The sequence below is a fragment of the Octodon degus genome, unplaced genomic scaffold (genome assembly GCF_000260255.1).
Source record: "Octodon degus isolate 3935 unplaced genomic scaffold, OctDeg1.0 scaffold00010, whole genome shotgun sequence".
NCBI lineage: Eukaryota > Metazoa > Chordata > Mammalia > Rodentia > Octodontidae > Octodon > Octodon degus.
Window position 1 is genome coordinate 21,547,936 of NW_004524586.1, and position 16,244 is coordinate 21,564,179.

General features: G+C 47.9%; 1 protein-coding gene across 1 annotated transcript in view; it reads right to left on the bottom strand.

Annotated features, from left to right (window-relative positions):
* The window catches only part of Htra1 (HtrA serine peptidase 1), a 54,611-nt gene that overhangs the window by 20,113 nt on the left and 18,254 nt on the right, over positions 1-16,244 (bottom strand). The window contains exons 3-4 of the mRNA XM_004625746.2: positions 4,623-4,722; positions 3,996-4,200 (exon numbers count right to left, since the gene is read on the bottom strand). Of these exons, the coding sequence (XP_004625803.1) occupies positions 3,996-4,200; positions 4,623-4,722 (305 nt within the window). The remainder of the gene's footprint in view (positions 1-3,995; positions 4,201-4,622; positions 4,723-16,244) is intronic.

Consider the following 16,244-nt stretch of genomic DNA (forward strand, 5'->3'; position numbering starts at 1 on the left):
AAATAAAATTTAAAAAAAAAAAAAAAAAAAAAAGACCAATGGCAAATCCATAAGTACACAGAATGGGGAGGACACCACCTGACATCATCAACATCGCTAGAAAAGCAGCGGGAAGGAAGGTGACTTTCCTTGCCTGCCTTGTTCAGTAGCACCCCAGGATTCCTAACCCGTGTTCTGGCCTTCAGAAAGCAAATAGCTCACTTTTGACATTTCTCTCCTCCCCAGCCCCATAGCACTGCCTAGGCAAAATGCTGCCCCTGGATAAAAATTAAAAATACTCTGCACACATGGCCAGTGGCACACATTAAACACATTTGGAAACAGGCTGTGTCCAGAGCTGAACTAGTTTGCCCTCAAAGCTGCTTTCCATTAAAATGTTTACATGCATACTCCCCCTACTTCCTGGGTATGCATTCCCATCCAGACTAACAACAGCCCCATCCAGGGTCCCTGAGAAAGGGAGCTTTCAATTCTAGGGCAGGAGCACAGGGAGGAACACCAGCCAGGTGGGAAGGATGGCCCTGCAGGGGACACTCCTCCTCCAACACGGTGGGGGCAGCGGGCTGGGACCACCTGTGAGCCTTCACCAAATGTTCTCTACAGTCTCAACACACAGCAGCAAAGCGAGTGCACACGTGTCTACTCAGCAGAGAGAAGCAGAGGAGTTCTTTGGTCACCAGCCCAGGAACGTCTCCAGCAAGTGCAAGCCAAGCAGCTCCTAGCTCATGAAGACCTCAAGAGGGCTCCAAGTCAGCGAGGAAGTGCAGGCTTGGGGCTCACTGGAGCTCAGGCAGTGCTCAGCCGGGCACTGTAGGGCTACCAGGACCAAGTCTGTGCTCATCCATTGTTGGTGCATGCAGCTGCATTTGCCATTCCAGGGGAAACCTCTGCTTGCCCTCGCTGGTCAAGCGTCCCCACCTTGAACACAGAGGGGCCGGCACGTAACCAACAGTCCTACCGGGGCAGTCTAATGGGAAAGAGGCAGACCCCAGAAGGCAATGCTGGCTGCTGTTCCCGGGAAAGAAGCTGGGTCACTATCAAGAGCCAACAGCAGTCGATGTCCACGGTGCTTTCCGCTTCATTTAAGTGCCATTCAGGAAGAACAATGGCAGTGCCAAGAGAACTCAGGAACTAGGCCCAGATGATAAGCCACCAGGCTGGTCACCGGGCCTGTGGACATGGTGGGAGGCCACATCAGCTTCATCAGATTATCCTTACGTGGCCCCAGGGAGGCTGAGCCACAGCCTGGCATGACAAGGTGCTACTGGGACTGATATTTCTTCCCAGATTCCAATTTTTTGGGTTCCTGTTTTGTTCTTGGAGTCACCCTGATCCGATTCTTTGGCACTGTCCCTGTTCCTAAGATGACACAGTGGGGGCAGCCTAGCTCACACCCCATCTGCTGCACATGTGACCTCACATGCTGAATGAATCGGTGCTGGGACTTGTCAGCCTACACGCCGGCTCCTTCCAAACCAAGCCTTCTGACCAGCCAGTCTCTCCCCACACTGACTCATAAAAACAAGGGGACAAAAGAGAAAGGGCTGGAAGTGATGTTTTTCTCTCCCTACTTCTAACTATCAGCAAAAAAAGGGAAAAAAAAAAAAAAAAAAAAGCAGTTAGTCAGTGGAAACTGGGCTTTTGTGTGGGTGTCTGCAATTTAATATCCCTTCATTTCCGATTCCATTTCAAAAAGCCACATCGTTCAATTCTAAATTTTCAAGGACATTTTGTTGGGGCAACACATTTCAAAGAGCTGCACAGAGCTAAACTCACAGGACAACAGCAGCTAGGTCCAAAGCCCTCTGCACATCCCCTCTCTGGGAGCCTCCTTCTTGCCTGGAAATGTCAGGGAGGATTCGAGCCTGTCTCCACGTTAGCTCAAAATCAGGAACAGAATATCCCCGGGCTGGCAGTAGTTGCACGGTGTACACCCACACATTCCAAACAGGGAATTACTCTGTGGGGAAAGCGCACGTTCCTGTCCCGTACGGGCCACAGCCCTGCCTACAGAGGAGCCTGGCCTCCAGGCTGGCTGCCATTCAAGGGCTCAGGGAAGCTTGAAGCCCCACGTGTGGCCACAGGCCGTGCTATTCTGGCAGCCTCCTTCCCGTTAGCCTACCACATCCTGCACCCTTCTAGCAGCGTTCCTAAACAGATGCGCCGGTCTATGTGGCCTATGCAAGGGCAAGCTATCCCGTCACGCACAGAGGCCAGAGGCCAGGCTGCACTCCTGGGCACAGGCCTGGGTACTTGGGGAGCTGCGCCCTGGCTGTCTTATGAGGTTGGGGTCATTAGATGCAGCTACGGGGCCTCAGAGCCTGGCCCAATGATCTTGTGACCAATAAATATATTCAGAAAGATGAGCTGTGGTGAAAAATTCCACAGTTACTAAACAGACATAACTCATAATTGCGACTTCACAAGGAACTGTCAAGCCTGTTCAGTCCGTGTCTGGTATAGCCTCAGAGAGGTACACGAAATATGCCGCTGGGACAGTGTAAGTGTGTCAACCATGGTTTTCCTTCTTTCTTTCTTTCTTTCTTTTTTTTTCGGTATTTTATTACAGTTTACAGGGTCTACAGGGTTCTACTACATAAATCAGACTCACAGTGATTCTCCTGTTTTCAGCCTCCCAAGCGCTGGGATTACAGGCACATACCACCACACCCAGTCTCAATCACTGTCTCAGTGTGCCTTGCGGGCAGGGTCAGCACGGCATACCGGGGATCAAACCCCGGCCACTGCACTCTGCCCAAGCAGGCACTTTAATCTGCTAAGGTACTTGGCCAGCCCAGCCATGGTTTTCTAAAAGGCTAGCTGCGAAGGAGCCTGGTGCTGTTTAAAAAAATCGAAAACAGTACACAGAGCTATTTCCATTGAGAGTCAAGCAGCCTGTCAGATGCCACACCTGCTTGCCTACAAGGCCAACAATGAGGGAGGCAACACCAAGCAGAGAGCTGCCAAGGAGACCTTCCTGACCTGGTTCAGCATCCTTTCCTGGACAGGCAACGAGATCCCAGCTAACCTGATTCTCCCGATTCTTCCTCTCTCTGAAGTCTAAAAATCATGACAGGCAGGAAGAAGCTACTAAAAGCCATCTTGCTGCAGACAGCAAACTCACCTCTGGGATCAACGTGCTGAACAGGAACACTTTTGGAAAACCCAATACAAACTGGATTTAATTTCATGTATGGAGACTCTGAGCAAAAATGACCACAAGGAGGATATTCTTTTGTATTCTTTTGAGGATTGAAATGAGAGCCTGAGCTACATCCCTAGCCCTGAAGCATTTTCTAAATACATTTCCCAAATTAAGCAATTTCACAGTTGTACCCCCCACACACACACACACAAAGTTGTATACTTAGAGAATTATAACTGAAGAAAATACTACAGTCTACTGAGAAGTTCTACGGAGAAAAAAATCATTAGCTTTATTTTAATTCAACCATTTCCAAAACTTTCTGCCTATGAAAAACTGCAAATATCTCTAGTAACCCTAGAAGGACTCTAAAATTCAGTAGACCTGGTTTGTTTTCAAAGCAACTGTTTGTACAATAAGGGCGGTTCATTGTGAAACTCAGCACATTCAGTACCTGCGTGTACGACCCATGATATATCTATGGAAAAGAGCACAAAGGTTAACAGATGTCTCCACATCAGGAGTGAGTGAAAGACTCAATTTTCACTATAAAAAACTTATTTTATTTTATAAATGTGTAAGGTGCTATTTTTAAACTTTCTGATCAAATAGCAAATGTCTTCTAGAAGTTTTTCAGAGCCCCTTCCCTTCCTTACCTGATCTTCTCAGGGACAGACCTGGTCTAGAAGCTGCAAGACTGCCCTTTGGCCCCCAGGAAATGAGAGAGATCAGGTCCGTCTGCCATCTTCGGGTCAAGCCAAGTGTTGGGCTGGGGTGCCTGAGGACTCAGTTCGGCAGTCAGCTAGTGGTGGGCTGGCCACACACTTGAAAGACACGGGTGCTCACTCACCTGGTGGTCAATTTTGATGAGTGCAATGTCTGCCTTTTCATCCACATCCTTGATCTTGGCTTCATAGGTGGCTCCGTTCTTCAACTCAACTTTGACCCGGTGCTTGTTGGTCACCACGTGGGCATTCGTCACAATCAGTCCATCCTCTGATACGATGAACCCAGACCCACTAGCCACTGGGACTTCCCTCTTAGAAAAAGGCAGCCTGGAAGCCAAAGGGATAGCACCATTAAGCCTGAAGCACCTTACAAGGAGGACTCAACACATGGGAGTGATGTTCCGCAGGAACAACACACATCTGTACTTGTTTCCTCATGTGCTGGGTCTAACATTTAAGAAACTAAACATTACACCAATTTTGGCAATGCATTAAAAAATTCCACTTAAAAAATATTCTTAGAGATTCTTCAGAGCCAAAAGTTCTTAAAACATCTGAAAGGTCAGGAGTGTAGATTTAAGTAGTCTGATGAAAAAAATACCCTAGAGGAGAAATCTTTATCACGACAAAGGAATCCATTCAGTGACACTTTAATGTGTCTCAAAAAAATAGTTCTGATGTTCTGCTAATGAGGGTATTTATCACTGAAAGCCACATAAATGACAGAAAAAAAGGAAGCCCGTCTTTACTTGCGGAACAACTCAATGTGAACCACGGCAGGCGCGATCTTCTCCACCACGTCAGCAATGAAGTTGTATTTATGGCGCAAACTGTTGGGATCTTCCTGCCCTGAGAACAAAGGCAAACAGTAGACAGTTAATGCTCCTGTCTTGTGTACCAAGGCCGGTCGGAGAAAGAAATGGGCTAGCGGAGCCAAAATGCACTGCGGCAAAACATACACACTCACACGCGCACACATTACCATGCCTCCTCCACGCACGTATATGCACACTTACACAAACACATGTGTACCTACACACAAACACGCATATGCACATACCCCCAAACTCACACAGCATACAGTCGCATGCACACCCACATCTCCTCCAGTGGGAAGGCAACAACCATTCCCCAGGCTGAGTAATACTGGGACACTTCCAAGCCCTCTTGTGACCCATCACAGCTGCACGGCCACAGGCTCGGCCAGCAGCTCCAGAGCATCTGTAGACTGTTTCTTAGTTCCTGCCACAACTGTACCACCAGGAACTGAAGTAACCCCACTCAATGCCGCTGGCCCCGGGGACATCCTGAGGCCAGCCTACAGCTCCCCAGCTTCCGCTGTGGGCAGCGAGGGAGCATTCATGAACCAAGGGCCCTTCAGGCCTGGCTCCTCTTGCTAAGCAGCTTTAGCTCAGGGCCCTTGCCATAGCGTGATGTTCTCAGTTTCAAAGATCTGCAATTACTAAGGAAAATAAACTAAGCTCACAAATCCAGAATAACATCATTTCATTATTTCTGTTTTCAAACCACTTTCATATGCTACTTATTTTATTTTTTTCCTACTTTCTCTAGAAGGGAAGAATCAGGTACTCTTCCCATATTTGGGGAAACTGAGGCTCACAGACTTTAAATAACTTCTTTGTGGACACTAAATCTTAATGAAGACCATGAATAGCAAGAAAATCGCCGAATTCACAACTTTTCCTCTTTAATACTGGCCTTGCTTCTACGTGCTACCCTCCAAGGTCTCCCAGTGACTGTCATAAGCTGGTGCATTGCCCTGAGCACTCTGATGACAGATTTAAATAGGAATGGATTAGGATTTAAATAGGAATAGGATTTAAACATTCTGAACACAGATCCTAGCGACATCAGCCAGAGACAGCTGTAAACAAACCCATGTGGGCCTCCCCAGGTGCAGCTTTCTTAGCCAGAGCCAAGCAAAAGTTTCATTCTTGCAAGGCCAACAACCCTAGAGGGGCCCGGCATTCAAGAGAAGCACAGTGGCTAGAGTCCTGTCAATAAGGGTCATTAACTCACTTCCTCTTTCTCACTTGTAGGGAAGGGAAAATCCACTCCCATCAGGGATAAAGATGAACATGAAGTTCTAGCTCCAAAGAAAAGTAGATGCTTTCTCGTGAGCTAGAAAAAGTGGTGCCATCGGCTGTCCTCCAGGAAAGCTTACGGAGCAGATCTGCCTGGGCACGAAAAGGCCTGAAGCCCGTCCTGAGTGTGTGGGGCGGCTTCCACTTCCCCACCTAACAAAATGGGGCTGCTGCCTCCAGGACGAGCTACAGCACTGATTGCAGCTCCGACTCCGATCCAGTCTGTGCCCCTTGATCTCATGCTAACAGGCTGGGCAAGACAAAGAGCACATGGGGCTAGGGAACGGGTGCAGGGCTCTTGCAATTCTGCAGATGACCAAAGAGAAAGGAGGAACAAGCCATGCAAGAACAGACAGTGTTTAAAAGCCCAAGTGATAAGCCTTAATTGTATAAGTCAGATGAAAAGGTGACCCCCCCAACCTCCTCTGTCATCACTTGGCAGCCAGCCTTCAAGGGGAAACAAAACAGCAAAAACTGAACATGAAGAACTTGAATTAGCAATTGCTCAGAGATGGACAAAATGTCAACCCAAACAAGAGGAAATGTTTGGCTTCTCTCAGTGCAATTCCCGATGAGGATTTCCAGTGTTTCTAAAAGCAGCCTGCTCAGTGTCAGGTTCCTGTTCCACTTACAAGTCTTGTCTCGCGAACCAGAGGGAGTTGCCGTGCCTGTCTGGGCTCAGGTACCCTGGCTGGTCCTGTCTGCTCTGATTTCAGCTGTGGTCAACTACCCACCTTGTAGAGGCATCAATCCAGAGGGGATGGAGGTGTCCCAACAGTGGGGGGCGGGGGGACAGTAGCTGCATGGCAACCTGCTACCCACTATCTCAGGAATGGGAGGGATCGACACTGCAGCAGCCAGGGCACTCAGCAAGTGAGAAAGCCCAGCCTAGACTCCGGCCACCAGTGTGTGGCCTCAGCGCAGTGCCATGTCTCTGTATTGTCATGATAAGAGCATCTACCTCAAGAGTGCCTGCTACGCTGATTTCATGAGCTACTGCCTGGGAGGTGCTGGCCCAGACAGGCTACGCAGTGTAGAAAGAATAAAAGCAAAAGCACTGGTAAGAGTGTTGCTCAGAAGAAGGTTATTGGCAGATAAGAGTGCTTCCATATAGCAGCAGGATTGCAGACAGGGAGAGCTGGAGGCTCTACATTACAAATTTATCTGGGTCCTGGAGGCTCCTCTTAACAGCAGCACCATCGTGGCCACCACTGCAGAGGCATGATCACGGGAGGTTACAAGACAGGCCAGTTTTTCTGGCCTTAACCTGCACCTGTGCTCCCCAGCTCACAAGGTTACCCCAAAGCCACTGCAGAAGGGGGAAGGGTGTCAGGTCAGCAGATAATCGGGCTGGAACTGCAGCTCAGCTGAGCTCTCAGCCCGGTGGAGCAGCCAACAGGAGGAGGCAGGTCTGGCACGCTCTCCGCTCTGCTCCCTTAGGCTGGCACTGATGCAGGGGGTCATGGGAAGATGAGGTCCCCTGCGAGGTCAAAGCCGAGCCCTTCTAGCAGCTCCATTACTGCACAGAACTGAAAGTTGAAGCTCGCTGCCTTTCAGCGATGGCCCACACAGTGAGGCAAGGGAACGGAGCAGCGGTGTGAGCCAGAAAGGAACATGAAACTGCACATGACACACTTTCTAGAAAGCGACTGCCTATCCACAAATACAGTAAATATAGTGCTACAACAGGCAAGCTTATCAATGCGGCAAGGTAATGTAGCAGCACCAAAAATGATACTTAGGGAGCTACGAACAACCCATGGACAAGAACTGTACGCTGAGAACGCCAAAACCTTGCCAAAATAAAGACGACACAAACAAATGTAGAGATGTCATACTCATTGCTTACTGCCCTGTTACCATGAAACTATCCATTCTCTTCAAACTGACCTGGAGGTTAAATTCTTCTTAAATACCTCAGAAGGAGTTTTTATAGAAACCGGTCATCTATTTCTAAAATGTACATGAAAAGTGAAAGGTCTTCAACATCCAAAATAATTCTCAAAAAAAAAAATTAAAAAAGACTCTGGGGCTGGGGAGATGGCTCAGTGGAATAAGCACTTCCCCAGCAAGCTCAAGGGCCTGAGTTCAATCCCCGGTTCCGCAAAAAAAAAAAAAGACTCACTATGGTATTTCATTTTTAAACAGAAAAACAGTAGAAAGCTGAGTTACCACAGAAATAGATTTTTCTTCTCATCTAATAACTATTTATCATCACTGATTTCTGACACAACTGGCTAAGTGTAGCCAACATTTCCTACTGCTGTATGACTTTAAAATTGCTAGGATTCTACCCCAAGATAATAAATGATTCGTTTCTCCTCTTTATAAACTAAATAAACATACAACTTCCTATCTGTGGCTTGCTTAGTTCCCATCACCGCTGGGGATTTACGGGTAATACTTCTTAACTACTTCACAAATGCCTAGCAGAAGGAAGGACACACCTCAAGAGAAGTCTCAACACTTATTATCTATTATTGAATATTTAGTAAGAACAAGCCATGAGCTCAGTCACTGCTCAGTACCCGCAGAGGACTGGCCGTAGAGCCCATAGCTCACGCCCCTTATATAAAAGAGCACAGTATTGGCCCACAGCTTACACAACCCTCCCACATTTTATACATCATCTCTAGATCACTTATAATATCTAACTAAATGCAAATGTTATGGATAGAGTTTCTATACTGTACTGCTTGGGGAACAGCGACAAAATTCTGTGCATGTTCAGCACTGATGCCATCTTCTTCTACATATTCTATATTACTTTAATATATATTATGTGTGTTGTATAAAATGCACTTTCAATCTGCAGCGGGCTGAATCCTGGTTGAGCAACGTGTGCACACACAGCACTGTCCATGCCCAGCACACATTAACCTGTTTCAGATGAACTGTTGCAGTGAGGATGAAAATCGCACGGTTGAAGGACGGGTTTATCGGCTGGGTTTCTCTAAAGGCATAAGAACAAATATTGGTCCACTTTGCATCACCAAAATATGTGTCTCTTTCATCTTTAGAGGAAAAAATGTCAGGTGAGGAGTAAAACTGAGGCAGGAAGGAGACAGCAGTCAAGCCCTGCTGTCCTAAAGCCACACTCTTCAGAGCCTTTCAGCGGACCCAGGATCTTCCACCTTCTTTGGAGAAACACAACGGCACCCCTGCTCACTGGACACCTCGCAAACTAGCTCCCGTTTCCCGAGTTTTAGAGCCAAATGGCACGCCGTTCTTTCTGATGACTCCACACCTTTGTGAAGCTGCATTTCAGAAGCTGCTGTGATACAGTGAACATGCTGCTCCAAACTTAATGTCAAACTAAAAATGGAATGACAGTGCCCACTATGATCCCAAGAATTCACTGGTCGCTTAGCACCCACCAGGCACACACCATGCATGCAGAGGGAACTGTAGTTATTGGAAAATTAAGTTCAATGCTTTTCTTCCTGTTTCACAATACTTACTAAGTTCTTGGACCTAGCTGCTTGATAAATGGAACCCTGGGGTACTTTTCTGGCCTAGGGGTGCCATCAAAATTACTAAGGGTGCTGCTATAAGCCACAAAAGTTTGGGAACCTCTCTGCCTGACACCCCATGGGCTCTCTCCATTAATAAGGCAGAACTCAGCATGGACGCAGTAACTGAGAGCTGGCAGACTGACCTACGTGAAGCTCAACCATGCTCTGGCTTGTTGCTCTAGGGACACCTAGCAGAGGAATTTGCACAGGCCTCTGGGAATTCTGTAGAAATGAAGTAGCTGCATTCAACTGGCAAAAACCAAACCATCCCTCCCCACACAGCAGCTGGCTTGTCAGGGGAGGCCCCACAGAGGAGAAAGTACAGCTGGGGAATCACTTTGTTTGGTTTGAGCGAGATCCTTTTACCTGCCCTGCAGTCACTCTGTCTCTACTTCAGTGACTGTCCTGACCCTGGTACAGGCCAAGTTCCCAAGGATGTGCCTATCGCCCGCTCTGCCCCCAGTTCTGTAGAGTGGAGGACCAGTTCCAAAGAAAGCACGTTGGTAGTAGGAAAATATAAAAGATTAAGCAAAATATTATAAATAATAAAAATAACAAATAATTCTTTTTCTCTGTAGGATGCATTACAAAATCACTGCCATATGAAAAAGTGAAGGACCGGCCAAATAGCTCAGCGGACTAAAGACCTGAGACAGAGCACAGCAGCCAGGTTTGATCCCAAATGCTATGCTGTGCCGGCCCCACCCTCCGGGCGTGCTGAGACAGCGATTAAGACTGGGCATGGTGGCGCATGCCTGTAATCCCAGCTCTTGGGAGGCTGAAAACAGGAGGATCACTACGAGTCTGGTCTGTGTAGTGAAACCCTGTAGACCCTGTCATAAATTATAAAAAAAAGAAAAAGAAAAAGAAAAAATGGTCAGAGAAAACATCCGGAAAATAAAAGTAGTGGAAACAGTGTTTAAATGCAGGTGAGAACTCGGGACATAGCTTGGCAGTCTAAGTGCCTGTGTGGCAAACTCAAGGACCTGAGTTTGATTCCCAATACCACATGCCAAGTGGGCTCCAGAACTCTGAGAGTGCCATGCTGGCCCCAAAAGTGGGCATGGTGGCACACACCTGTAATTGCAGCCCTGGAGAGGCTGAGACAGGATTACAGAGTCTGAGCTATGTAGGGAGACCCTGTACCAAATAACTAAATAATTTTGTTTTAAAAATGCAGATGAGGGGTCGGGGAGATAGCTCAATAGAATAAGCACTTGCCTGTTGCCTGGCAAGTGCAAGGCCTAAGTTCAATCCCTGGTTCTGCAAAAAATAAATAAATAAATAAAAATAAAAAAATAAAAATATATATATATATACACACACAAATGTATATATATATATATTTTATTTTATATATATATAAAATAAAAATGCAGGTGAGCCAGGCATGGTGGTACACGTCTGTAATCTCAGTAGAGAGGCTGAGGCAGGAGGATCACCTCAAGTTCTAGGCTATCCTGGGCTATCCAATGAGTTCAAGACCAGCCTGAACTACATAACAAGACCCTGTCTCAAAAAGCACCCCCAAAAAAGTTAAAATAAAAAGTGAAGGTGTATCTGGAAATTAATTAATTATATCATATTTTGCTGGATATTGTGATGCTTATAGTATTTGCTTTTTGAAATTTTAACTTCTGATAGTTTCTTTCATTCAATCTAATTCATACTTAATGTTGCATACATCATTTTGAGTTTTCTTTAAAAAAAAATCTCTTGAGTTGCAAAGTCCCGGGTCCCATAAACGTGGACCTGCCTAGGAAAGTCCCTACTCCTGCCCAGGTAGCACATCTCGTTCCCTCCCTGTGTCTCCAGCACATGGCTGGCTCCTGGTACAACAGGGCAGCTGGGACACCCAAGGAGGACCCAGAGCCACAGCTAGGTAACTAATGGGCCACCTTGGCCAGTCAGCCAGGACCCTCAGCCACCAATACTCCATGGTCAGGAGGAGGACTCCACTGTAGAGAGCAGGGCGGCCCCAAGCCTTCCCCTGGCAGTCCTGGGAGCCCCAGGCCAGGCCTGTCCCCAGGACCCAGCAGCAATCCCAGACGTGGCCCCCAGCACCCCAGCACTGGACCAGATGCTGCGCCTGTGTTCCTAGCCCTGCTCTCTGCTCTGTTCCTTGTGTCCTGCGTTTCCAGCGGGGTTGCCCATGGTGAGAAAACAAGCGCCACTTTGGCTTCAGAGCCAGGTCTGGCATCAAATCTTATTTTAACTTTTTGTGTGTATGTGTAGTTTAAAAATGTTATTGGTATATGTAAGATATACATAATGAACACATTCATCATAGGGAATTTGTGCCTTACATAACGTATCTTGCTTCTTTTTTGCCCACTCCCTTTCCTCCCTTCAGCCCTTCCTCCCCTCCTCATTTACAAAAGCTTTCTTTCCTTTTTTCTTTTCTTTCTGTCCTTTCTTTCCCTCCCCGCTCAGCCTGCCCTTCTTATTTGAGCATTTTCTTCCCATTTCCCAATGCTCTTATTTGAGCATTTTCTGCCCATATCTACATTTTGGTCCTTACTTAGGCTTCAGTTTCTCACACCAGAGAAGCAATGTGGTGCTTCAGCACATGTGTCTGATTTATTTCACTTAAGAGTATGGTCTCAACTTAGAGCTGCAGCACTTCAGATGGCGCTTGTCCCTGTGCAGGCCTCCACCTCCCTTCTTCCTGCAGCATGGAGATCTAACATATAAAGGGCAACAGGGAGTCAGTCTAATGCGCGTAAGTGTTAAATCATACACCCACGCTCAAGGCCCAAGCTGTCATCACTCAGCTCTCTGGCCAGGGCTGGGTCACTGCATTTCATCACTGCAGGGTAACCCCTCTCCTACTTTAGAAATGTCTAATATTCACTTCTCTCCCAGCTTCCATATATCCCACTCCACCTCAACCTCTTGCAATCAAATGTATTTCCTTCCTGCACAGAACATTTTACGCTCCTCCCTTACAGCTAGCCAAATCCCACCCGACCTTGATATTGGCAATAAAATATCACTGAGAATAATAGGACTTATTTATTACACGTTTACTATTTATTATGTGTTGAGCACAATGCTGGACACACATGTGATCTCCACTTTTTCCTATAGTCTACAGGGGGGATCCTAGGCTCATCCTACAGAAACATGGGACAAGAGAAGGTTCCAGAAGGACTGCATGTTGCTCAACGCCTCAGAATTGGAAGCAGCAGAGGCAAAAGGCTAACCCATCCATCTGGAGCTCTGGAGCTGGAGCCCTTTGCTCTGCAACTATGGCCTTCCTTCCTGGTCCCAGCCTTCCAGACCCCTATAGTCCACATCACTGAGGGAATAATAGTTCACACTTCCGGACCAAGAGATCAGGACCAGGATGTGGGACTAACAACCCAACCTTCCCTTCCAGCAAGAACAATCTCGCCATCCAATTTCTCAGCAGAGTTGATAACTACAGCTAATTTGGAAAACAGAACGCAGTGTATTTGAATGAAAAGAAATGAATCCTCCTTTCTTCACAGGGAACAGCATGTTCCCAAAATTCAAATCAGTTGCAAGCACAGATTGATCAAATCCCTGGCATTTTAATGCACTGTCCCACATTCAGGATCGGCTTCGTCACTTGCAGAACCCAGGACAAAATAAAAATTTTGTTCAAAAGTTTATTACAGCTCTCCTGGCAGTGACAGCAGAGCATTAAAACTGGTAGAACCTTCCTGGGCCTGGGATCTCGTGTGACGGCCTAGGGCTGCGCCCAAGGAGCCCACTCTCCCCAAGTTTCAAATTCACTTGTCTTAAAATCCTAAATCCACACTAAATACTAGAAAAGCATCGCACGCTGCTCAAGAACTGCCAGAGAGAGGTATAGCCTGCTTTGCGGAATCTAGGAATCCACAGCCACCCACATGAGGAGCTGATGGGATACACACCTGCAGGGAGATAAGATGCCCACTCAGTCCCCTGTATGTGGGGACAGTGTACACCAGGCCACGGCAGGCTGTGCTATCTAAGGTAGGCCCTTAGGCTGGGGATTCCTCAATTTCAACATGAAGGGCTCTGTAAGCTCACTCCTGGCCCTCAAATTACTTGGGATTTTCCCACCAAGTTTCAAAGTCACATACCTAGTAGACTGCCAAGCAGAGTACAAGCCAGTTCCAACAGCTACCAAGATTCAGTGGCAAGCAGTGCAGAAAGTCAGCAAAACCTACAGTTGGATCACACCAGAGTCTGCTCAGGAGGAGGCCAGGATGTGCCACAGCTCCAGGCAGATGCGTTAGAACAAGTACTTCCCGTTCAGTGGAGCACCCTTCTGCCACACAGGCCTGGCCATCAACAACAAAAGCAAGACAAGTTCCTTCAAAGTCAAGGGCATCAAATGCCTTATGCAGAGACTAGAAACTGAGGCTGATGAGACACAGGGGCCATTCACACCTGCCAGGCCAAGAGGCTACCTGGACCATCTGAGAACAAGGAGAAGAACCCACCTTGGGGACTGCCTGCCGGGGCCTCCACTGTTCTAGTCCCAAAGTCTGCCCAGGAGCCTGGGAAATCTCCCCAGGCTTCCTCCAGACATGAGCACTCTCATTGGCAAGAAAACTATAAATAATGAAGGCAAACACAGCAGGCCCCCAGTGGAGTGCTAAGGAAACTGAGAATGATCTTTGGGAATGGTCCAGTGTATGAAGGGGTAGGACACGCTCCTCGTCTGTCACTCATGCCTTCCCATGGCCAACACTGCCAGCAGCAGTCCCTGTGTGTGGTCCAGCCTCTGGTGCCCCATCTTCCAGGTGCCAGCAGCCTCCTACAGGTCTCAAATGAGTGATACTCCTCCCCAGACCAAGCTGCAGCCATGGGCACATGTATACTGGAAGGACCCCTTTCCTTATTACTGACAGTTCTTGAATCATGTTTTAGCGTCCTTCAGAATTCCCCTCCATCTCTAGTATGGCCAAGTGGCAAGGCTATTTAAAAAATCCAGGCCGAAATCCAAAGAGAAAAACCCATCCTACTCTAGGAACCTATCTGCAAGTACTCATCTGTCATGGCCCAGCACCTCAACAGGGGCCCAGAGCAGGACGAGGGTAGAAGTCTGGGTGTCCTCCTGCTTCCCAGCACCTCTTAAGCAAGCCAAAGTCCCCAGCCTGCTGGCACTCTAGATGAGAAGGAGTATACCACAACAGAGACATAACAGAGCAGAGATGAGCAAGTCACAGGCCCAAATGCCTCATTTACCTCACCCATGGGGTGGCAGCAAGAGAAAGCCTAGGATGCTGACTGCCCTCCCCCATACGAGGAATTGAACCAAGTTCCCAGCCTTGCAACTTTTGCATTTATTTTGGAGACAAAGTCTCACTAAGTCACCAAATTGCTGGTGCTGGCATTGGGCTCAACCTTGTAATCCTCTTGCCTCAGCCTCCCAGCCCCTCTATAATTCCAGGTGTGTGCCACCATTCATTCCTAAGGAATGTTACTGATCTTTACCGTGACCATCCTGGGGTCTTCCTGTATCAGGATGGAGTTCAGGACTCAGGACTCTAGACAAACCTAGGCACCTGAGGCCCAGGCAGCACACCTGTGCCAGGTGTGGGCCACATGTCAAGGCAGGCAGATAAGGACCCCAACACCTGCAGCCGGGGAGGGGAGCCCATCCACATTCAGGGCGAAAGGGGACATGATTTTTCTCTAAGACTAGCTCCCTTTGTGAGGTCTCTTGCTGAGTCTGAGGACAACCTGAGAAGCACAAGAGCAGAAGGCCAGATGCGCTGGTGGGGAGACCGAGGCAGATGCCACAGCAAAGGCACTCGAGCCGCCGCATGGCAACCCAGTCTCTTCCTCTTCCAGTGAACCTGAACTACCCTTCCCTGACAGTCTGGAGAAAATCAACCCACACAGCCTCCTAACGGCTAACAAGGCATAAGGCACAAAGGGCCACGGCTTCCTGCTTACAAGGGATCCTGCGTGGAGGAAAAGAATAAAAGAGCATGACCCCATGAGTGTGCGCAAGATGCCTCAAGACCCACTCTCTTCGTGGTTTGGGTGTGAGTGGCTGCATTCTCTCTGTCCTGCTCCATTACACGCCAAGAAAACGTGTCAGCTAGGGCCAGCATCAGGCCTCGAGCTGTCCAAGGCGCTGAGGCAGAGGAAACAGAAGTGATGCCTTTCACATTCCAGGAAACCAGACCCCACTTCTAATCATCGCTACAGCCGAACATTCCAGAATATGGAGGAGCCCAGGCAGAGAGGTTCCCTCAACCTTGCAGAGAAAATGCGCGGCCAGGACAGAGGCAGCGCAGAGCTGGTGACAAAGGCAGCCTGCTGAGGTCTACAATAAATCAGCAGGTACGGTTCAGACTGAAGAACATGGATGGACCGGGACAGACAACAGCCTTCAGAACCACCCTCATTAAGATATTCTGAATTCACAAGTCGTAACTTTTTTTAAGATTAAAAATTGAGTGACGGATGAAAATAGTCTCTCCCTCTCCACTGCTTAGAAGTGAAGACATAAAAAAAAAAAAAAAAAAAAAAAAAAAAAAAAATTCAGGAGCGTTTCTGTATGACCGCTTTCTTTGCTTTTAATGAATAGAGGAGGAAGAGGTGGGGGAGCCCAGAGCCCGGCCTTGATTTCCAGCCCGTCCTGGTACTTTCAAGTGCTGGCAGCCCTTCTCTTTCCGGTATAGTCTCCCAGACGGCTCTGAGTGGGAAAAGCTCGCTGGATGCCAGGCCTCTGGCTGCAGTGCCCAAAGTGGTGCTCTGAGCAGTAACTATGCACAGCGGC